Genomic DNA, 25,436 nt, shown 5'->3' with positions numbered 1-25,436 from the left:
TTATCAGCTCTTCTACATAGCCTTAAAAAGATGATACAGCTTGATCTTCATGTGTGAATATCCTTAGCTCCTTGGAGACCTGATTACAGTGTTTTGATCTCCATTATAATTTTTTTTAAAGCAAGCAGTTGGTGGCTACATCTTCATCTAGTTTACAGAAAGACGCAAGGTGTGAATTGCAGACAGATATTTGTGGATTTTGTAGATACAGAAAAATTGAGGAAAAAAGCAAGATACAACCTCTGTGAATATATTATATTAAATGCACTTTTGATATTTCCAATCTCATGCTCTTCTAAGAATTAAATCCCTGTGCCAACAGGGTTGTTTGGATGTGAATGCATAAATATTGATTAGATGCGTGATGTATGGCTTTAAATTTGTGTGAAGTTATATTTCCCTAATTCATATATGTATGGCTTTAATTTAACATAAACATTGTATACGTATAATACAAAAGTAAAATGTCAGTACTAGCATAGACAAAAATTGTGGTTTGCACCCTTTCAGAAAGTTTGGTCTTCCACAATTTAAGTTTATTTGAAGCTACTCCTTACACACCCAGTTCTGAAGAGTCAGCTCTATTTTTTGCCTTTGCCCTGTCCCTGAAGGGTGGAGAGTTTGTTATTCTTTAATTGCATGTCAACTTAAACATACTTCCTATCAAGTTAAAAAAGATAAAGGCTTTATATAAATTGAAATCTACTTTGCACTAAAACTTCTTTCTGTAACAGCATCAAACCATGATTCACTACCACCACTAGTCATGTGAAAAAAGGGGTCTTGAAGTGGTTTGATCTCATTATGGTAAATTCAGTCCATGTGACTGAAAAAAAAGAAAAAAAAAAAAAAAGGTTTTGATTGTTCTGATTTCCTTGAAATTATTGCTCCATATCAGAACAAATGGCTAAATAGGCAATGTGCCTGCTATTTCCTGAAGTCGGGTTTTCTGTTATGGAACACACCACAGTTGTGCAATCACATTGGGTGGGGGCATGGCCACTGTAACGAGCTGCAAAACTCAGTAATAAAAGCCTTTCATTTCTCAGTCAAGGTTTTGATCCCTGAAAGAGAAATGAAAGAGAACACTTTAATTAATGATATTGAGAGAGGATTTTAAGGAGGAAGAGAGGATGAATTCCTGTAGGTAACTGGCTTGAGGCAGTTCAGTCAATGTAAATATAATGAGTGCAGGTGTTCACGTCCTACCCCAAATACACTTACTTTAAGTGACAACACTTTAAAGTTCTGGCTTACAGTTGCCCCTGTGAGGACAGAGCTCTGGTTTTCTTTCAGACCAGTCCTTATACAGTATATCCCTGACCCTGTACTGAGTTCTGCAGCATCTGTCATAAAGTACTGAATTCAATACTGAATCATACAATACAAATGATGATATAGATTGTATTTACTTTTTTGTCTATTTCTAACATTTCCATCTCTTCTTCTTTTTTCTTTTACATGCTTTCTTATGTACAGCAGACCATTTAGGGATCGAATTCATGGGTAAGTTTTCTCTTCTCTTTTTTCACTGTCTAACATGTATCTTGGTGCCTCATCCCAAAGCACGTGGAAGTTAATGGGAAGACTCCCATGAACTTCATCAGTGGATTTTGGATTGGGCTTTGAGAACAGCTCCTGTTATATTTACTGATTACATATGAAATTATATCAAGATCTATTTTTTCTCTTGTCCACTCTTGTTTATAGAGAGCTGTAAACTTCATAGTAATGTTTTGTGTGTGTTTTGTTTTGTTTTGTATTTTATTGTTGTTTAATGAAATGTATTGTAGAAATTATATGGGTGTATCATGACATTTTATATGAGATTTTAGAAAGAAGTTAGAGCCTATCTTCATGTAAAGGAAAATAAATTTTAAAATCGAGAGCATTTTTGTTTGTTTTCAGAATTTGGTATTGACTGCAGTGTTAATGTGTAACTATGTTTAATGTGAACCATTTCATTAGCATTTAACAGAGAAGTTGCAGGGATTCTTTTCAGAAAAAATGACAAATAAGCTTTTTCCTAACCTGAAGTTAAATTAAGCAGGAGTGAATAACAGATCAGAAGAATTCCTTTTTATATTTTTTGAAAAGAAAAGGTGATATTCTATTGAATCCATTGCTGTCTTGTAATGTATTCGTAGCCCGAACGACTGACAGACTTATTAGGTCATTGCTTCACCTCTCAGCTGGGGATCTGCAGAGAGTGGATGGGTTATTTTCTTTAGGAAGCTCAAGTCTGTCCTTAGTAGAGTTAGTGAACTGATGCATCTTTTGTGTAAAAAAAAAAAAAAAAAAAAAAAAACAGCAACTATTGCATATGACTGAAGACACTGTAATAAAAAGCTTGTGAACTTGTATGGATGTCATAAAAAATTACCTTTAGTGCATCCTTTGCATGTGTTGAGTTTTGCCCATTTTTTTTTCAGATTTTAAAAGTAAAAATATGATAACCTTATGACTGTAAGTGATGATATGGGGTTTATTTTGGCAATTCAAGTATAAGTTGTCATTATACCAACATGGTGATGAATATTAACGGTGCAGCTGATTTAGCAAGAGGACAGATAGCAGGTGGAGGGATTTTTTTCCTACTGCTTTTGGACTTTTGTGGCATACCTAGAGACCTGTCTCCAGGTTCAGACTCCCTAGGTAAGGACAAAGATTTACAGTCTGAATTGAGTCCAGTGGATGCCCACCAAGATGGCCAGGGAGCTCAAGACATGCAAAGAGATGCAAAGTGCACTAGTTTCATAGAGGAGGACAAAGTGGAATCTCCCTCCCATCTAAAACTATCTGATGACTACTTACAGAGAAGACAGAATTGGACTCTTTGTGGAGGTGAGGGAGGCGGTGGGCCCAAACAGCATCAAAAAAAAAAAAAAAAAAAAAGTTCACATTACTTACTATGAAACATTGGAACAGGTTCCCCAGAGACACTGGGGAGCTTCCATTGCTGGAGATTTTTAAGGCTTGGCTGGAGAGGTCTCTGAGTACCCTGATGGTGCTGCAAGGTGGGCTCTGCTTTGAGCAGCTGGTTGGGCAGGATATGCCCTCCAGTGATCCCTTTCAGCCTTTGTTATGCTGTGATTCTGTGAGCTCTAGAAGCTTGGTGTTTCACTTCACTTTATAGGAAACTTTAAAAGTACTGCTGGAATTAATGCAAGTGTTTCTGTAGACTTCGTTGACAAGCAAAATTTTTTACACGGAAGATTCTGCATATATTATAATTTTACTGCTTAACTGAAATTGTAAGCAGCAATCTTGAGGCATACGAACTGAAAGATAAGCATATACATAAAAGAAAGAGGATAAGGAACACATACAGGATTCAAAGAGTAAGCTTTTCCATAGGAAGCAGGAAAGCGTACCGTAGGAGGCAAAGCTGAAGCATTTTAGCTTCATTTTGAACATTTTATTTTCTTTTCTTTGTTTTTGTATTGTATTGTTTTGTTTGTTTGTTTTTACGATGTCTCTTTTAAGACTTGAAATAAAGCCAATCCCTGTAGTCTTGGCTCAGAGTAGTCTTCGCATATGAGTAGCTTTCTGATTGTTTTATTTAATATCGGAACAGATCCTGATTGTATACAAATTAATGAAATCTTGTGTCTCCAGCCTGGAAATATTATGACAGAGCCTAAGATGAGGCCTGAGGTGTTTTATGGTGGGCTAGAAAAAAGCAAAATCCAGAACTACACATGAAAGTGAAATGCTTGTGCTTCTTAAAGCTGCCTCCCCCCCCCCCCCCCCCCCCCCCACACCCCTTTAAGAACTACTTAAGAAGTGTAAGCAAATATGGAATCATTACTGTACACAAAGCAAAATATACAAATCCCCACTCTGTATACAGAGACATGAGGTGACGATATACGCATCCTGTTATGGCCACCAATGCAAAGCCTTTCCCATCAGTTTACTTCTGTACTGTAGAAAATAATCACAATTACTGCGACAAATATTTTTAAGTTATTAGAAATAGCAATGTATGGGTGATGCAAAGCTTAGCCTCGATTGCGTGTAATCCAGGACATGCTTTCTAGCATTTTCTTTGTGTTTATGGGTTCAGTTGCTTTAGGGATTCCACTTCTATCATTGTCTTCTGGGAATTTTGCTTTTGAAGTTCCCCTGTTCTTTGAGGAAAATAGTGTAATAATTGATTTGGAGAGTATTGTCACTTTCAAAATAGAACTGAATTTCACTTTGTTTTTCCTGACTGATAATGAAGGAATGGAAGATACCGCTGCACTCTCTTAGAAACATTTTGTAATTAGGTGAAGTGAAACAGTAATGGTGAACACTACATAAAAACCTAGAATTTGGATCCCTGCCTTGCTTTTCAAAATTATTTTCACCGCTTTTTCACAAACTTGTTCTAAGAGCAAAAGCCACGTAAGCCTGGACTCCTGGGGAAGGCTGGACTCTCCACGGTCAGTAAAACTAAAAGCTTATTTAGATAAGAACATCCATCCCTGGAGATGCCCCAGTGGAGCAGATGAATGGTCCATCCAATTAAGCATTCAGTCTCTAAGGAAAGGAAATGAGCCATTTTTTGTCAGACTCTCAAGAATCCAGATTTGCTGGAGTATAGACTCCTGCCCAGTTCTTTTACTCTCCTTATACGGATCTGCCGTCCATGAATTCGCGTGTCCTTTTGAACTGGCTGGTACTGCCTTCCCCCACAAGCTCCAGCAGCTGCCAGTTGCAGAGGTTCTCACTGGCAGGCTGTGTACCTTGCTGTCCCATTACCTGCCAAACCCACCTCCAGCCAGGACCTTTGACTGATCCTTAGTTCTCTCTCACATGCAGCATTTTTTGAACATGAGTTATACATTCAGTTTGTCTGACACACTTGCTGTTTTGTTATCCTTGACCATGTTCCCCTCTGCCTCCTTTTGGATATTATTTGGTTTATGTTCTGTATGCTATTGTACATGCACAAACATGAATACCTGGTACTTTAGTATCATTGCTGGCCTTGGTTTGGAGTGTCTGTTTCTTCGTACGGATAGCAGAGATAAATGCAGACTTATTAATGTGGCATATCAGTTTTAAAATGTTGCAAATATGACAACAGATGTATGCTTCTGATGTATGCTCATGCAGCTTCTGTGGGAAAAATGAAATTCATATATGTGTTCAGGGGACACTGTCCTCTCAAAAATGTACATCTAAGTATTGTAATCAGAGTGGCTGGGCTTCTTGAAATTTCTGATGATATGGTCATGCTGTACATTGCCTAATACCTCAAAGGAAAGAAAAAATAAATTCTTGTTTAGTACTCACTTGTGTGAACTAGATTCAGTTCCCACCTCTGATGCAATCTACTTGAAAGGCTTTGGGCAATATATTTTTATCACTCTGTGCCTTACTTTCTCATTTACTATCTTTTTTGTCAGGCTTTTACATTTAGATTTCTCAACTCTCTGGGGACTAAATCTCTTTTTGTAGTGCATAACACAGTTTTCTTCCTTGTGAGAGGCTGAAAGGTTCACCTACTCTTCGCTGCTGCTCCCTGGTTCCTCCTAGGAGCATGCCATGGTGCACTGGGGACCTGCCTTGCCTCAGCATGCAGGGTGCCTGGTCTGGATTGGTGCACATTTCTGTGGGGTTCCCAAAATGTCTCACCAATGATGATGCTTGCAATGTCATTTAAATTTCTATCACATAGGTAAGTAAATATTATCATGATGTTCCTATAAACAGGCTGAACATCTATGTGTATTAACAATTTTGTGTCAATTGAAAGTAGGCTGGCTGTTGCTAGTGCTTGTTTGGGGCAGTGAGTTTGTAATAAATGAGAGAGATTGAAAGAAGTATTGAATGAGAGAACTAAATGATGTATTGTTAGCTCTAGTGTGGGGTAGAGTATGTACACATCACAATCAGTCTTCTTGACTTTCAGAACTGAATGTTTGTTTGGTTAGTTGGAAATATTGATGATGAAGCCAAACATCTCTGATAGCCAATACGGCTGATCTGGTTATTTGGTGAGATGGTAGTTGCAACCCGGTTGGTAGCTGGGTTGTGGAGACTGACCTCATGTGTGCGTGTCTCAGCTGCAGAGTAAAATCTGCTTTAACTAATGCGCAAAAGAGATGCAGAAGCCTGAGGGTGATTTTACAAACAAGTGTTCCGGGTAAAGAGTCAGTCGGTACCCAAGACAAGGAGTCATCAGTTTTACTAATTTCTTACAGCAAGAATGAGCAGAGTTAGGGCATTCTAAAGGATGAAGTGTGAAGGTGAGTGATACATGAGCAAGCACGACTGTTATAGCAGTTCATCCACAACACCTAATCTGATGATCCAGAATCTTTATCTTTTGTTTAGTAACAGTAATGTCTGATGGATACAAATGAAAATAACATGTCACAGGCAAGTGCAACAGGCAGGCCACTGCTGTTTTAATGGAAATACATTGTCATATCAAATAGTACTCTTCCTTAGGCTGCCTAACAGTTAAACTAATGTCAGTGGTATAAATAATTATGAAGTGTTAACCTGAATCTTCTATGCTTGGATTGCAAAATTAATATAGCAGTTGTTAAAATTAGTTGCCAAGTTTAACTCTCTGGTATTTAGGCCTTACTCGGGAAATAAATATTCTTCCTTAAAACTGATTTTCTTTTTTGGAAAAATCAGAAGAAACTTAACCGAAGTCAAAGGAGTAACAATGATGTGGAACCCTTACAGGTGGAGAATCATTAAATAACATTTATTTGAGCAGAGCTACAAAGAACTCAGGAATTGAATGCTATGAAAATTATTCTTAATATATAACCTTGTTGTGATGATGGTGTGAAAAATGTTTGCTTTTTGTATTCTGAGCAGTTGTTAATATTGGAGAAGAAGGTGCCTGCTTTGTTTTCACTGTGCTAATTCTCACGGTCTCCTCATTGTGATAAGATGGTTGTAAGCCTAAGACTCTGGGAACACCTAATAAATCAACTCTGTAAGCTTGTGTCATGTACACTGACAGATGCATTTTGATCTTTCCCAACAACAAAAGTTGGGTTTGCTGATAGTCAGTATGAGCAAGACTGCAAAAAATAATATTTATTTTGTTTGAGAAGAAACATAAAGTTCATTGGTTCCTTCACAGTTCACAAAATGTGCAGCTGGTGAACCATCCTCTGAAACCCAATGTCTTGTAGCAGCAAACAGATAATGAAAATAAATACCAGCGGATGGTTCTAGCCATAGTTGTCATTTAGCAACTCTTATCTGTTATAAAATCCTCTTATACTTCCATCTTCAGTGGAAAAGAGGATGAATGCTCGTTTGCATGAGCAAAGAATGTATTTGCTCTAACGGACATGTTTTAAAAAATAAAGTTCATCTTTCCCTATATTCCTTTTTTTCTTTTTTTTTTTTTTTTTTCCTTTTTTAAGTATTTAGCAGGTAGATCTTTTTTCATGGTAATATGTGGCACTGGCTTTTTTATGCTTCTGTTTACATAAAATCTATTGTTAGGTATTCTGGTCATAATCAACACATGTCTATTTAGTTAATTAATATTGTTCTTAATCATAAGTATTTAAAATATTTCATCATATCTCCATACACCTTTAATAAATTCTGAAAGAACTAAGAGAAGATGTTTAGGTAATGTCAGTTGTTGTCATTGCTCCATTAATCCCTTTGTTATTAATCCTGACCAAATTTTTCATTACTTTTTTTTTTTTTTCAAATTTAGTAAGGGCTTCATTCCTGGGACCTTTGTCTTTCTTTTGCTTTGTGAAATACCTATCACTTTTAAGTATGTTGCAAAATAACATTAGTATTCTGAGGCACTAAATTACTTTGGATCTGGAGATCTTTGCACGGGATTCTTTTAGCGGATAAGAGCAGTCATTTATTCAGCTCTAGAGAAAAGAGACATAAGTACCAGAAGAGAGTTTTATAGAAACAGCTGATGTCTTCATGCTACGAGAGTAATGGATAAATCAGAGGTTCCTCAGGGGCTGGAGAAAGCTCTGCTATCACCTTGGTTCACCACTACCTTCTGTACTTTTCTCTGTGTGTCATTTTTCCGATTTGTCTACATTTTATGTATTGGCAGTGGGTTGGATTGGATTAATTTGCATTATTTTTAGAAGGCATGATTAACAGATTCACCATACGGTTAATTTACATGTGCTGTAGTAGCCTGTAACACTTCGTGACCATATTCCCTATCAAAATAGTCATTTTGTGAACTATATGGATAAAATAACATCAAGGTATGTATTTTCTTCTGCTTTCACCTAACTGTATCTATTAATTACTTGTGGTGAAACATATGGAAACGCAATTGTATGTATATATTTATTGATAATACAGTATATTGATGAGTTTAGGAAACTAGAATCAGTCAGGGTTTCTCTGTTTGTCTGGGCTGGGCTGGAGGAGGTGTTAGTTGTGTGAAGCAGGGTATAACTGGGCGTATGTCATCAGCAATGCTACGTATAGCCATTATTCTGTCACTTCTTATGCGAGTGTGTATAGTGTATCATTATGTGCTGATCAGAGAGAAATTAGTAAGGTCGGTGTTATCTGTGGACTAGAAAACAGAATTGGGAAGCCCTACAAAATGGATGTTTTATACAAGCTCTCAGGTAAGTTGCCATGGAATTCCTAGTGCCAGCTACAAAGCTGTTTTGCACAGGGTTGGTTTAAGAACAACTGCACTCTATTGTCACCTGGGGAAGAAGAGACGTGCTTCAAGGCTGGATTTCAACTGGGAACACAGCATCTCATCTGCATAAAGAGGTTTTTGCTGTATTATGTTGTTATGTATACAAATTACGCATACATTCTGGTTTGGGATCAGGGATGTACCTAAGGTTGCTGCATGGCTACTGTGTCTCAAAGGGGAACCCTTTTCATCATGAAGTGCAGGTAATTGGATGGCACCAACTGAACAGACAGCTGTGTATTTAAATGTGACCTTATACCCAGTCAGCCTTATGAGCTGCGCTTGAACGTGGTATTTAGGTAAATGCTTCATTTAGCTCAAGGAGTTGTTAAAACAGGCATCACAAGGGCATGCTAACATAATCAGATGACTTGCAATGTTGATATTTTACTTTTGGCCTTGTTTGGGCTGTGATAGTTTAACCAGATGAAAAAATGTGTAGACAGTGACTAGTATGTATTGTATGGTGTGAAATGTGACTAGCACACAAAGGCGAGACCTGAACATCCAAGGTGGTGGTGGAGGCAGCTGCCTGCCAGAAGCTGTGATACAAAGCCAGTGAGGTTTTGTGTTTCCAGTTGAGCAAGGACCTGGGAGGAGGCTTCATAGTAATACGTGCAACATGTACATGAAGAGACATGAGAACTTGGAGTCTGCTGTTAGGCTACTAGGTTGTGGGGTTTTTTCAGTGGTTGTTTACTGTGTACTGAAGTTATCTTGCTACAGGAAAGAGGCTCCAAATGCCAGTGCTGTGCCATGTTTATGCAGCCATGGTGAATCGTGTTACTTTGTCCTTTTTCTGCTTTGAGATGTCATGTAGATGTCAAGTCTTATCCAGAAAACAATGCAAGGACTTGGAAAGCAGAAGGTAAATATCACACTAAATGTTCCATGGCAGTGGTGCACTTACAATGTATATTACAGTTGTATAGAAAATTTGATGTTTCTGACAGTGAACTAAATTTTTCTATGTCCTCTGTGCCTAGAATGAGTAGAGACAGTGTCCTGCCACTAGCTGCTGGGAGCAGAGGAGAAGGGTAAGCAATGTGGAAAAGTTGACAATGCATTCTGTAGAGCACTAAATTATTTTTTCATGTACTCCTTTTTCTTTTCTTTTGCAGGAGCTGTACGATATTGGCATGTGAAGAAACACAAAGTCATTATTCCAACTCCAGCTGATTGTTTTTAATAAAGTTACTTTTACAATAATTGGAAATTGTCTCATGATCCCATTTTCCATCCTCATCAATATCAGTTTATTTTCATTTCAAAACTAACATGCCTATGCTGAAAATTGCTGTTTGTCCAGTTACCCAGGGTATCACTATTTGCGTGTGTGTTGTTCTTGTGTACTTGATTCTTAACAATCACAGAGTTGCAAAACATTGCATGCAGATGACAGACATGGTTTTTTGTTTACCAGTGCAGACTTTGGACCTTTGGATGGTAAAAATGATTACAATGAGGTATTTTGATTTATGGATTCAGAATTCTCAGTATCATTTGGATCATGTCCATGTGGTTAGTCACTGTGGTTGTACTTATGAATAATTATCAAATTAATGTGATCATTTTTATGTTCATGATAAATGAATTATGTACTGCTGCATGCCTATATTATCGAGTAAACTCTATTGTCTTTAGTAGTATAATATTACTCTATGGTTATTCTTTCAGGTCCTTTGGTAATTTTGCATTTCACATTCAAATACAAAGAAAGATCAAAGTGGAAATACAAAATAATAGCCTGGTAATGGAGGGGCATGACAGGTGATAGTATTGAAGTTCTCAGAAGAATTAACAGAAACAATTTAGGGTCTTCAATATTTGACAGTGAAACTTAAAAAAGAAATAAAAATGCTCAAAATAGTGGATGGAGAAGAGCTAGACAGAATTAATAAGACTAACTCATTTGTAAAGATGAAAGTGAGAGAAGTTTATTTGCAATTAAGAGCATTAATACTTCTATTAGTAATTTCCCACATGGTGCTAATAATGGCTGTGAGTGTAAGTTGTTTCCTTCTGTCATTGAAGTAATGATTTTAGTCTCAAAAAGTACAAGCTTTTAAGCCTCTAAAGGAGCAGAATGAAGCCCACTGTGGACCTTCAATGCTGCCTGCCTAAGACTTGTCTCTTCTGTTCAGTGCCCAGTGAGGTACACTCACAACACTCCTGCGTTTAGCTCTGTTGGGTGTGGCATGGGAAAAGCACCAAGTTGTTCAATGCTGTGAAGACTTACATATCCCTATGCAAGCCAAGTTTAGCTCTAAGTAGTCGTATGTGCTGCAGTGCTAGAATTTATTAAATTAATAACCTGCGTCAGTGAGAACAGCACTGTGATTGCAGGTACTGTTGTTGCATGACATTTTTTATACTCCTGTACTTTGGGCAATTCAATTAAGATATAAACAAGAAAATATCCAAAGTTAACTCTGTTCATTTGATGAATGATGAAGATAAAAAAAAAAATCACCAAAATAAGGTTTTGATTTGTGTCACTTTTTCTTGTAAAGCTCTGTGGGGTGCTTTTAAATTCTTTCTCACACGATGGGGGAGCCTCTTATCAAGGTAAGGTAGTACCAGAGCATCTCATTCTTCCAGTTAGTAGTGAATCTTGTCTTGAAATAAGATGGCTGGCCATTAGTGGGAAAAGGTAAGTGAGTATAGAAATCTTGTAGAATTAAATCAATCCATTTAATATTAAATTACTTTGAGAGATTTGTAGGTGAGCTGGAGACAAACAGTAGATGTACTCATCTTTAACTGTGCTTTTTTTAAAGCTAAGATAACTATTGTGTTTTCCTGGGATTACATATTTTAAGCTACATGTTCTAAATGTCATACTCACTATTTTGCCCCAATAGAACTGGATTTTATCATTAAAACATCAATGTAAATATGTATATTTTATAACTTATTGGTGGATTGCCAAATGCTAGTGAGTTGTGGGAACTGTGCTGGAAGGGCAATATCTTATTTCTAAATATTGGGTCAAAATCTCTCAATTCACTGATAATTGGTGTAGCTAGGAGACATCTGAAAGACAATGAAAATGCAATCTGTGTTATTGATGCTGCTTTATTCAGCTTTTACAACAGGTGTTGTTCTGCTAGAGGAGTGAGCAATGTATGCTGTTGGCTTGCTTTTTTGAGTGATTTGTGATTTTTTGCTATATCTTTTAGAACTTGGTAGTATTCATGTATCAGCTATTTTTATTGTTTCGTTGCCTGAATACCTTTATGGAATGGTTTTAGCATCTGTAGGCCATGAATCAGTTCAGTAATCATCCAGTTCAGTGTGCTCATTCGTGTGCAGTGTGGATCTAATAGTTCTTGTGCAAAGAAAATTCAGAATCACCTTTAAGTTTGCAGCTGTAATTCTTATTGTGACAAGCTGCCTCGAGAATTTAGGATTGAAGTATGCTCCAGATATCTTCCTGCATGTCTCGCCTGTGTCCCTGGATTCTTTCAGTGCTAGTTTTTCATCTCAAGCATGCTGCATAAATTGGGACATACTCCTTTCCTTTTTAGCTACTGTGAAAAATGTGGTGGGGAAGCAGTTCACTTTTTAAGAAACCTGTTCCATGCCTCTTCACCCACCAAAATATGCCCCGTTTCTCTTTTTTTTTTTTTTTTTTTTTATAAATAGAAAGCTTCTGTTTCAATTCGTAGTTTCTTCTCTCAATAAACTAAGCTAATAAAAAAAAAAAAAAAAAAGAAAGAAAATACCAGTATATGGTTTATTTGCCTTGGAATTATCTTCTCATAAATACATCCCATGATTTAACATTACTGTTTTCTCTCATTTTCTACTGCTTATTCTTCGTAGTATCGAGGTGTGTACTATCAATCATTTCAGTTATCCTTTTGTCACCTTTATTGCTTGCTCAGTCTCTTTGATATCTTCATCTTACACTTCATTCTTTCACTCTTGGTGCTGTAAAAATATTGATGCTTCTGTTGATAGCATAGCCATACTGATAGACATTTTTGCAAGGTCTTCTGCTGTTCAAAGGAGTCTGTCCCTTGCTGTCATTATTCCTGTGTCACTGCTCTTAAGAGTTGCTTTTTACCTATTTACTTCCTTTGTGATTTCCTTTTATTTTTCATTGTTTGGCACACCTCTGTCTGCAGCCACCTCTTATTTACTGATTATTTTGATATTGCTACTACTTTGCTGTTGATGCTATCCTTTTTTTTCCTTACCAATAGTTTGTATTGTTAAATTTTCTGAATAATCAGAAGTCCACATATTAACACCTACATCTGTTATTCAGAACTTCTTGTTTTTCTTTTATGCTAGAACTTAAAATCTTTTTTGTAATTAAGATTTTTTTCAGAGTTCTTTTTGCAAATCTCATGTTCATCTCCAAGATGCTAACTGTCTTTTTGTTATTTGTGAGTTCTGCAGTGCAATGAGCTACATTGCACTTCTTAAAATAATTTATAGTATTCCTGCCCACTTTGCTATCTTTCTTTATGTACTAACCTCCCTATTTAATGTTGGAAGTGCTTCCTCTGAGTTATATAATTTATAGCATATATTTCTTTTTCCCTAATCCTTATTTTTTTTTTGCTCGATACCACCTGTTTTGCTCCCTCTTGTACCTTTCATTTTCTGTTCCCTGGTTGTCTGAAGTTGCTGTCGTTCAAAGCATAGTTGTTGTGCCTGAGAGTTTCTTCTTCACTTAGTATTTGCAGAAAGCAAGTCATAGAAACACTGAATAATTGAGATTGGAAGGGACCTCAGAAGGTCTTTAGTCCAACCTGCTGTTCAAAGCAGCAGGGTTAGCTCAGGTTCCAAGAGGATGCTGAGGGCTTGATCCATCTGAGTCTTTAAAAACTGGGGACTGCACTTCTCTGGGTGACCTGTTCCAGTGCCTCACTCTCATAATGGCAAAATAAAGCTTCCTCATATTTAGTTAAAAATTCTCACTTTAATTTATTATTTATGTAAAAATATTTTGGAACTATGCTTTTGTTTAGTTTGGAGTATGTTTATATTTATTTCTTTTACTATTTATTATATTTTAGATATTATTAAGTAATTGCATATTGATCCTCAGTTCTATGCTGTTTTGACTGTTATGCTTTGTAAAAATGTGTTTAGCCTTAGATTTGATAATCTTTCTTTTCTTGCCTGGCAAATAACTCATCATCATTAATTTCTGTAAATTTACTACTAGAAAAATTACGTGATATAATACAATTCTAAAATAAAGCTCACTCTGATTTTGCTGTTATCCAGATCTAGAGTATAGTATTTTATCAGATGTATACAAGAGGGGATTCTAAAATTAATGAGCTGTATAGAATGTTATTTTATTCTAAATCATAACAGAAAAGCTACGAAGTTATTCTAGTTTTGGCATCTTTGCTCATGTAGTATGATAAAAGTTGCTCTTACTGTTATCTAGAGAATCTCTGCTATTATCCAATTTCATGTTAAATTCTGCACTTAGGCAAGAATTCAAAGAATTAACTGGAAGTTAAGAAAATAATATTGTTGAGTTTTCTAATGGTCACAAAAACAAGCAAAAGTAGTTTAACAGTCTTGACAAACAGTTAAGAGAAATACAATATATAATCTGCTGTGATTCCTGATATGACTCTTCAACAGAATTCAGGCATAAAAGTACCAGGAATAGTAGGGTTCAACACTTTATCCATGTACGTTAAAGGTGCTTTGGGTCTAAAACTACAGGATTGAAGACTCTTCATTTGAAATGGCTTCAACATTGCAGTCTCATCTTGCAGTCTTAGTAAAAGATTTATAAACTTTAGAGCATGCCATCAAAATAGGCTTGAAAAGGTTATAAATGTACAAGCCTTGCTTTAAGCTAACACACACTCTATTCCTAAAGTGCTTTTATTGATAGACATATACTTTTGCAATAGCCTGAATTAGGCGCAGTCATGAAAGGCAAATTAACATTTGTGATTGACTCATGCTTCAGTGTTGAAAATTTATGATGAGTTCTTTTCTGATTTGTCTTATGCTGTTTCCTTTCCAACTTTGTATGTATTTACATTGTGTTGTTGTATATTCCAAATCTGTGAACTTTAGTGAATTTTAATAATCTTTAAAAAAATTAAAATATTTTTAGGTAGTAGTTCTTCTTTCATATCTTTCTCATCTTTCCTCTTTAGTGAATATTTACAAAGCCAATATGTATTTTAAAATGTTTTTCATATGATATTTTATGACATCATTCTTTTAGACTAAGATGCATCTATTCCATTTTTATGGTGAATGGTGGCAGTGAACAAGCAACTCAATAAATCCAAGTGAAGTTAATAGAGTATTCTTTCTCTTCTGCTGTTTCTATGACAACGCTATCAGCAAAAGGAAGAAAAGACTAATGATCTCCCTTTAGGGACAACTTTTCCTCTCCTACATCATTTTACATATTGGCCGAACTTCTTTTTAGAGTGTTTATAATAAAGTGAGTTGCTTAAAATGTGTTTAAAAAGACAGTCTGATGGATTATTAATTGGGATTATTATTTTATTATGTATTTTTGCTAGCACCAACAAGTGGTAGTCACTTTCAAAAATAATAAAAAAAATAAATAAAATACTAGAAGTCATGGGTGTGTGCTCTGCAGTAACCTAAGGAACAAACAAACAAGAGGTAACACAAAGTGTTTTATGTTGGGTAAGAAGTCAGGATATAGCCTGGATCATTTAGGCTGCTGATCTAACTTCCAGCATAAGAATATTGCAAGATTCTAGGTTTTGTTGAACATATGCATATTCTTTGCAGCAAACACAGTAGTGATGTCATCAGGTTGAGTATAAACATATAAGACTTGGCTCATCCAACTATAGATACTTTAAAGTTCCAGCCACAAGCTAATCATCTGGAATTGCTCTATAATCAGTGGGGAGTGAACAGTACATGCAGACTGTGATCAGTCCACTTTAGTATGTGCTGAATTGCCACCTGGACATCATGGTGTAATAGAGATCACACCATCTACATGGCTAAAAAGAAACAAGAGGAAACCTGTTTCTACAGATGGCATACATCAGTGTGTAAGAATAGTAGCTTACAGCAAGATGAAGTAGTTCATGAGGGAGTAATTTACTTCTGAAAAAATAGCTTGCAAGGAGATACAGAGGTACTTGAGGCTGAAGAAATCAAGCAGGGTAAACTTATCTTTAGGAGAGTAGAAATGACAGATGGACAAGATGAGACAAGAATAATTGTTTGACAGAGTGACTGAGTTGTTTTTCTTCTTGCTTATTTTGCTTCTTTTTTTGGATGTCTTTAAAAATAGAAGTTGGTAGGGAGGAAGGAGCTGATCTACAGTCTTCTGAGTGGCATGGAGATTTTTAATGTTGTGAAATTGAGAGACAGAAGAAAGGGAGACAGATTAGACATGTAGTACAAACATCAAGGGCATACAGCATGAGGATACATTTATACTTTGAGAAATATTTCTACAGTAATAGGTAATTATATCATGAATGCTGTTTTACAAAAATCACTGATATTCTTATGTAGGTGGTTGTTCAATCTAACAAACCAATAGTTTGGGTTTTAATACACTGCAGCACACTAGCATTGTGGATTTAGGTACTGTAAACATAACCTCATAATGCGCTAGTATCTATTAATAATGTATTAACTTATGAAGATAGAAGTACAATACTACAAAGCACTGACCTGGTTAAATTAGTTTTTTTCATTAATAGTATATTTACTCAGAAAAGTAAATGTGGAAGAATTTACTTCTAAAGTGTCCAGATTAAACCATATGTCTATTTATAAAGTAATAATAATAATAATTAAAAAAACAATGTGGTGTGTAACAATGTCCAGTCAACTTGTGAGAAAATGTAAAAATGTTCAAATTGTGTTTGACTATTACTGAGATACGTTTAAAAATTTGAAAGCATTTAGGACTAAGCAATGTCTTCCACAATTTTATTTCCCAAATTGTATGCTACACTAATGTAAGAAATTGCAACACAGCATTATTCTAAGTACTTACTGATATTAATTTAGAAGTAGTGTCTTCCGTGATCACTGATGCAGTTGAGCTTGTTGAGTCTTTTTCCTAATTAAATACATAACAAAGATTTACTCTGTAGATTGCATTGTCTGAATAGTCTTGAACAATTAATATTTGAACTAGTGTCAAACAGATGATGATTTTGAGATTTATTTATTTATTATTATTTTTCTTGTAAACAAAGGATAAGAAACTTGTCAGATCTGTTCCACCTACTTAAGTAGATAGTTGTGCAGATTGGAAACAGATTTAAATAAATGTTCTTAAATATTTTGGTAGCTTGAAAAAGTAGTTTCAGCTTACCACTCATGGGCAGTTAAAAGACAGAAAATAATCCTTTTTTCCTCTCTTTTGTCCCTTTCTGTTATATACATAGATTTTTTTTTCTGTCATTTTACTTGAATGTAAAAGGATTTGGTCATTTTCATTGGCATCGTTTTTCATTTTCTTCAGCAAGTGACAGCATATTAAGATTTTACTTTTATTCACTGAGTATGCAGTATTCACTAAGAATGCAACTGTGTGGTTTGCCACCAAAAATTTTATCATAAATTTTTTTTCAATTTGGGAAATTAATCTTTTATGCTTTCAATAATTGTCTGTTAGTAATTTCAGTAATTGTGAGTTAGATTTAAAAAAAAAAAAAAAAAAAAAAAGAGTTTGTCTTGCAGTTTTTTTGGAATATCTGATAGTAAAGTGTTCTAGTGTCTTCCATCATATCTGACCTGTCCAATTTAGAGGGGAACAGCACAGAGGGGATGAGTCAAAGGACAGCTTAATCCTCTGTACAGTAGAGGGCTGCCAGCGAGCAGTCTTCATTTGGCATAATGAAGAGATGAGCTGGTGCAGTAGCACAGACAAAGGAACAGTTACAAGTAGGCGGAAATTCCTTGTAAGAGTTATTTTTTTTTGCAAGGCAATAACTGGGTGAAGAATTCTGACCACAGCAAGGTTTACTTTCTTGAACAGGAAGAGGTCAATTTCTTGTTGAAGAATTTGATTTTACTGTTACTAGATATAAACATTGTGAGATTTCTCTCGTGCAGTATAAGATGATTACAAACTGATTTGAAGCTATTTGTATAGTGAACAGAAGTCATTTCAGATAATGTATTCTGAGTTACAAGTGACTGAATTGTCTCAAATTACTATAAGCAATTTAAAAAAAAAAAAATAATAATTTTTTTTTTGTATCCCAGGTACCATAATAGATTATAACTTACACATTTAATAAGAATAATTTTCAACAAGTAAAGTAATTACAGTTTGCATAAATAACTTGGTGTTCGTATCTTTTATCATTGCACCTGTCAAGATAGCTTCCTTTTACACTGGTGAGAGACTGAAACATATAATCTGCAAATATATTTATCTTGATCTATATCAAATTTATCTATCTATAGTATATAACTACATTGAATATATTTTAAAAAAGAAAAAGAAAAGAGTAATTCATAATAGAATCCCATGGGAAAACGTTTTAAAATCAAAAGTTTCATGAGCTAAAATGCAACTTATGAAAAATAAAGTTAATAATGGCATATTACAGAGCTCTTAACATTTTCTATACATAGAAATAACTGGAGTACCTATTTGGTATATTGATTTCTATATTTTATTTGCTAGAATCCTTTCTACTTTTCTTTTTTCCTATTCTGTCTTCTATTGTTGCTGAAGTCTTTACACACACATTTAATTAGTCACATTTTTTCATTTATGCTATACACTGTATGACACTAAACTGTCATTTTAACCTAATCTACTGGTCCAGTCATGCATCATCTAATGATGCATCCTGCTTTGCCCAGACAAATTAAAGCAACTTATTAAAGTATGTTTTTACTATTAATATGGACAATCATGTTGTGGATGCTTCAATTCTGTTTCTGTTCTCTGAACAGGAAGCAGAAAAGAACCATTTCTGTTATTCTATTACCAGGAAATATTACAAAGAAAAATGGTTTCTTACTCATAATTCCCTATTTAATCATTACTGATGAATAACGTTGTTGTTCTAAAAATAATCTAAAGTGCTATGTGGGTAAGAGGTTATGCCATTTGTTATGTTAATGTTGCTGAATCAGAAGACCTCAGCTTCTGAGGTGGACCAGGATACATAGTCCATCACTAGAGGAAGGCTGACACTGCCCCAGAAGCAAAGCATTCATGTGCTCAGCAGCTTTCTGCCTTCCACCTGCTGATGCAGCTCCCCCCTCACATTCCCTGTGGTGTACAAGCCTCTGTGGAGGCTGTGTTTGTGCCCCACTATGCTCCCTGAGAAGGGGAAAGTGCTTTGCAGGATAGCTGAGAGCTTGGCCGCTTGCCATGCTCCCCCAGGGAGGTACCCGTGCCCTTTTCATGAGGTTCTGCACTCCAGAGGTGAGGGCAGTATTGCTGGCCTTTCTGGGAAAGTGCTGACAGGTACTTTTTGGCTCAGCATAACGAACTCCATAACTACTTGATGCAGAATATGCACTGAACACTCCTTTATGATCCTATATTCCCCAGCATCTGCCCAGTTTGTCTTAGGTAAGGATAAAGAAACAATTAGAGCTGTGTCCAAACCTGCAGGGGGACCTTTATAATAGAAGCAAATCCCATTCAGTTTACACTGCTAGTGTTAAGCTTGGTGTTTTCAAGAGCGTTCACTATGAATAAAGTAAAGAAATTATGTTCTGTCACCCAAAATACTGTATATGTTATGTCCGATGCTCTCCGCTTTGCTGCTGTGCTTTTCTATGCCTACTGGTAAATTCCTGCTTTTTAGGCAGGAGACAAGTAGCATGTGAAAAACACCCTCATCTGCTGGATTACTTTTCAGCGTTGTTTGCTCAGCACGGAGCACAATGGATCAGAGGTCGCAAAATGCTGTAATCCCTCTTCTTGACCAGTGTTTGTTAATGAAATGGGTTAAGGCAGAAGCGAATGTGGGCAGGAAAGATAAAGTCAAGAACAAAGGGAAAGTCCAGTGCCGCTTCAATGAAACAAGGAGAAACCATGTTGGGGTTGGTGAAGAGGCAATGTGGGTGGGCTGAAAGAGGCAGTGGTGGTCCTCTTAAACACCGTGATTGTGGTGTTGTAGAGAAAGAGGTTTTTATTTAGTGTAACTCTTGTTACCCTAAAAGCAAATTCTAAGAATGAAGGCTCTCATAGCAAAAGTGAAGCCAGGAGTTTTGCTGAGAAAAAATTCAATAAGTGCTACAGCCAGTCTGTCTCTGAGTCAGAAAATTGGTGTCAGTCTCCAGAAAAACATCAATAAAATGTGTCTTTAAGTGAATAAATGAGAGACAAATGAAGGTTGTTTTAGCTTGAAAGGTGACCTATTATAAACCAAACTACTTCAGTTCTGCAAGCTTCTGTTTTTCCAAACATAGACATTGCTTCTGGCTGTTCAGTTGTTGACACAGGAGCATGTGTTTCATGGCAGCTCGTGGTGTTGTACATGACATAGTAGATGTGCTATTGCTAGATTTTGTGTTAGGATTTAATTAATTTTGCTTTTCATATGATAGTATTTTTGCCTATTTTATAGGCATTTCTGTAAATAAATAAAAAAAACTTTTCATAATTTTTCTTTATTTAATTTCTATGTGTTCTTTCATATAGATTCCCAGTTTGTAAGGGTAAAACTTATTTATACCCCCAGTGATTGTGGCAAACCACAATCTAAATATAGCATTATTTAGATCATTATTTAATTGGCTTTGCTAATTGGTAATTATGCTGAACACCTATCAGAAGGCTATATACATTGTTAACATACACTAAATTATTGTGTAATGTAATTCAATGCTGTAAGAGCAGGCCAGTTTTAAGGGGAAATGTGAGCTTAGTCACTCCTCTTTCTATCTTCTATAGAAAATATTTTGCTGTGCACATTTTTTGACATGTCACTAACTTGCTAGTTTCAACAATAGCAGGTGATCAGGCACTGATGCCAGCTACTTATCAAAATGAAATTTCCAAGCTGACATTGAATTAGAGTTGTTTTACATATGGAAAGAATATAGCTTATAAGAGTCATAGAACTGTAGAAGTTGTTATAATGGGCAGGGGATAACAGGGAAATCAGTTAGCTGCTTACTTGTCATGCATGACTGGTAGGGCACAAGTGTGCCACATGGAGCATTGAGCACAAACTGTGCAGTGCTTGCAGCATGAACAAACAAAGTAACAACTAAAGAAACAAAAGCAGATGATGCCTTTATTAAGAGTCTTCATTAAGGGAACAAGTCTTGCTTATAGGAAGTGCTGTGCAACTTGTCTGTAGAGAGATATGCCATGGAATTTACAGCTTGCCTTTAACAGGAAGATTTTGCTATTGACATTGGGAGCTCGGTTGGTAAATACTCATTTCAACAGAGCTTTGCTCATTTACTCCCTTTGACAACCTGGCCCTCTTATTTTAATTGAAAAGAAGCAGACAAAATCTAATCATGCAGATCCTGCTCCATACCAAATGCAGGCTTACTGCAGCCACCCAGAGTTCAAGTGAATCCTTCGTGCTCAGTGTAAAACTAAATTGAGCAACTGCATCACATGACCAAATCTTCTACAGCATGCTCTGAAAGGCAATGTCATAGGAAGAGCAACACAGAAGACTGTGAAAAGGTGGCAAAAGAAGCAATTACAGCATTCATTTTTCCCTTTTATTGTCTGAGACATGCCAGTTGTTAGTGAGCAACATTTAATTAAACTGTTATCAACTTAACTTTGGAGTATTTCATAATCTCACCCTTGGCATTGTCTTTTTATTAGGAAAAGGCTTAAGTGACTATGAAATATAATGAAAAGCCATGGGGAGGGGTTGCACAGAGTGAAGCTGGTAATCCATTGGGGACCTATGTAGGAAACTTTCATTTTTCAGTGATACAGCAGAGCTTTGAAGATTATCAGGACCCTTTATCTTCTATTCAGTTTTCTCTGAACTCAAAGCCACATCTATGCAAAGTACATCCCAGCAAATATCTACTGAGATAAAGGTGGAGAGACTAGTTTATTAGTGCTTTTCTTCACGTGTTTTATATTTGTGTAATTACTTGTACGATGTGGTGTGTAGGAGCCAGAGTGAGAGTCCAGGTCACTAAGTACAATGTAAGTCTGTTCAGTGCCCCAGAGTGTTTATTGTACAAATCGTTAGGTGCTGTTCAGGCTCTGTGTTTTTGACACTGCAAACATATGGATTTATATTTTTCTCAGCCTCTAAAAAATAAAGGATCAGGACTGATCTGGTAATTGCAGGGGCACAATATTTTCCTCTCAGGTTTGTTATTTTTACACAGGAATCTGTTCAACCAGTCAGCCAGGATCCAGAATTCTGGATTTCAGCTCTAAGATGCCAACTGTATGCAATTCTTGTATATGGTTTCTCTGCTGTATTGTTGATTCACATTGTAAACTAAATACTGTAGTAACACTGTCTTACCTCTCTACAATTGTTTAAAGACTATTTAGTGCATGTGAAGAGCATCAAAATCCTTGAAAGACAGGCAAAATCCAGATGTACCATTCCAGTCGAGTTCTTTTTTCTGATTATTTAACTGTCAGTTACTAGTTATTGTTGCTTACAGGACTATTGCTCCTTGGATCCCAGGACTGGAAAGAAGTTATATCTCCACTAGTAATCTGTATCTTTCTCAGATATTAACAGGTTATGAATATAGATATTAACAGTCAGGTGTCTTTTTTTTTTTCTTTTGGAAGGATCTCCAATGTGTGGCAGTATAAATTGCCATTACTGATCCCTTTGCTTAGAGGTGATGCTCATCTGACTGCTGCATCACCCCTTTTGTTGTGGCTGCCTGTAAGCACAGAAAGGCACAGTTGCAGCTCACATCTAACTCAGCTTCTGCCTTGCAGTTAAGGTGTAAAGCATTAATTCTTAAATGGAAATCTAAATTATAATTTTATTAATTATTAATTGTATTATTTAGCTTGCTTCCTTTCCCAGTGTCAGAGGTGCCGACTCGTGCCATTCAGTTTGAGTTAACCCTAGTAGTGACAGACTACTACATATGTCCGTATTGCTGGTAACATAAAGAATGGCTAAGCAAACAGTCTGTAGAATGTACATGTATCTAGCCCTTCACATAGCATATGTGTTGCAATACATGTATGGTAAACATTGAAGATTTAGCTGCCAATGGAAATGCTTTGGTTTTGTAAATGTCTTTTTAGTTAGTCTTCATTTGAAAGTGAAGGAAGGAATGCAGAGACCTATGTACTGAATACAACAACCCAATATGACTTGTTCCATTTTCTGTAGCTAAGTAGATGTGTATGCTAATGCTGTTAGGACAAACAAGTCAAACAAATGTTTCATTTCCCAAATAGTGTTATGAAAGTTTATCTTGGGAATTTTAGTTTGCTCAGTTCATCATATAAATTCTGGCTGGTACCTCAGTAGGCAGTGTATGTGCATAAATAAGGCAGTGTCATTTCTGGATTCATTCACTGATTTTTTATTTCAATTTTTGCACAGCCATGATACTGCTTTCTCAAAAAGGAATAAATAAATAAATGGTAAAAAAAAAAAAAAAAAAAAAAAAAAAAGCCAGGAAACTGAGGAGCTGTTACATTCATTTATACTCCTTTCTTTCCTAAATGTGCATTGATCCAATACTGTTAATCTGTATAGTTAGAGGGCACAGCGACATGATGGAAAATGAAGAAGCAGCAGTCCAGAATCATGTCTAATAAGTGTGACTCAACTGAAATCCCCAGGAATAAAGCAGCACTCCCTAAGCTATTAACTGCATTTTCTGTGCTCACTGTTTAAGTTCCTCCTAACTATCCAGGATGGAATAGCGGCAATATGATGAGAGTCATCACATACATGTGCCCTGGGGCCAAAGGGAGTTTGTGGTGTTTATCCCTGGGATGCTTTAGCAGATGAATTCCTCACATGCTATGAAAGTATTTGTCTGCATGTGAAATAAACCAAGTTTTGCACTTGGCAGATGCTGAAACATATTACCTAAGGAGAGATTGAGACAGATTTATTTTTTTTTCTGTTGCAAAGAAGACAGTAGATGGGAAAGAGCAGATAAGTAGAAGGAAGAATTCTTTCTCTTGTTTTTGATAGCCACGGGGGGTTGTATGGCACCGCTTCCTTTTCAGTCTCCCAGAACAGCATGGCTCTATGTCCTGCAGTCCTGCAGAATGTTGGACCACTTTCTGTGGTCCACTCCTCGCTTCTGAGTTTTCTAAAATGGATCCTGCAGCATATCTGGTCTTAATTTTTTACAAACTTGCATGTTTACCATGTGTTTATTCATAGGAACTGAAATGAAGATGAAAAAAAATTACCTCAAGTACTTGCAATTCTAAAAAATTGTTTGTGTAGGCTCCCAGGCAGGGGATGTTCACAGAGAAACCTAAATGGGATCCATAAAACTTAGCTAATTTACTTCTTTCATGGAGACCATTTGTAGAGACGATTTTAGTTGATCAACCTGCTCTTTTTTTAAATGTTCAAAAGGTCACAAAAATTCATATCCAGTTTTGAAGGAGTATTTGCACTAAGAATAATAGGAAGGAGATGCACATCTTAAAAGTTACTACACTCCATTCTGGCAAGTTAAAACAATTAGGGTATGAAAGGGCCAGCATCTCTAAATATATGTAAAGTACACTTTTCAGTGAAATACATGAACTGAAGTTCCACTCCTTGTCTCTTTAATTAATGTATAGGTTGGTATTAAGGCTTTTTTTTTTTTTCCAGTGAACAGAAAGAAAAGCTATTCAATACAATGCAATTTGCCATGCATTGCATGGTAAACCAAGTAAACTGATAAACTGTAGCTCCCAAATAGTTTCACTTGCTCATTAGTGGTAATTACTGCTCATTACTGAAAATAGTTGTAATCAGTGTGTCAAAATCAAAGAAATAGAAACAAAGCCAAATATCCCTAGTGTGGCATTTGTCTAAAATTCTTCTCCTTTGGCAGTTTGTTTAAATAGCTCTGTGCTTTATTACCTGATAAGACTTGCTACAGTTTAAGCTAAAAAATAGTTTTCTTCATAACATTGCTTATATCATATGGCCATAAATTTCAGAAATCTTTGCTTTCAATGCTGTCTTTTTCTCTGGAGAGGATTTTTTTATTATTATTATTACTTTTTTTTTTTTTTTTAAGTATTCTGTGGTCCAGTGAGCAGTGCTTAGTAATTATTTTTTTTAATATAATTTATTTAATGGTGCTATTTATAGTTTCCCATAGACTTGAAATGTTTCAGCAGAGAAAGTTTAATGGGATACAATTTAGCTGAGGAGGTAAAATTTATTAGAATTGGATTTATTCAGACATTTTTTTCATCTTCCTTCACTCCAGCTTGCATGAGCTGCTAAATAGCAGAGCTATTGCTGACAGTAGGCCATTTGATTAATGTAAAAGGCTTTTGCCTCATTTCATATCTGAATATTTTTGAATAGCAAAAAGCCTTGTATTTCATGCTGTTAAAAATAAAAAATAAATAAAAAGTTGCATTTTATTTTACTACTGAATATCTCTATAGCCACTAATTTTGTGGTATAAAAAGAGTAGTTTGTGCCTAATTGGGAGGAGCAGATGCTATTGTTTCTTTTCTTTTAGCAGATTTATGAGATTACAGAGTCCTTCAGCCACCAGAGTTTTTTAGTGGAATCATAATGTAAACAGGTCACTTGAAGGCCAAAATTTTGATACTGAATAAAAATATCTAGTTATTGCAGCTTTTTATTAAACAGTTTTTGTTCAT

At 35.8% G+C, this 25,436-nt stretch overlaps 1 protein-coding gene across 7 annotated transcripts in view; it reads left to right on the top strand.

The window, feature by feature from the left end:
- NRG3 (neuregulin 3) overlaps window positions 1–25,436 on the top strand; it is a 396,301-nt gene that overhangs the window by 325,274 nt on the left and 45,591 nt on the right. For 5 of the 7 annotated variants that reach the window (XM_068688035.1, XM_068688038.1, XM_068688042.1 and 2 more), the window contains exon 4: window positions 1,480–1,506. The exons of 1 other annotated variant lie outside the window; for it this stretch is intronic. In XM_068688035.1, the coding sequence (XP_068544136.1) occupies window positions 1,480–1,506 (27 nt within the window). The remainder of the gene's footprint in view (window positions 1–1,479; window positions 1,507–25,436) is intronic. One more of the 7 variants, XM_068688036.1, reaches the window with a different exon arrangement.

Source organism: Anas acuta, chromosome 7 (genome assembly GCF_963932015.1).
Source record: "Anas acuta chromosome 7, bAnaAcu1.1, whole genome shotgun sequence".
NCBI lineage: Eukaryota > Metazoa > Chordata > Aves > Anseriformes > Anatidae > Anas > Anas acuta.
Note: the sequence above shows the minus strand (reverse complement) of the source record. Positions and strands in the feature narration are given on the sequence as shown.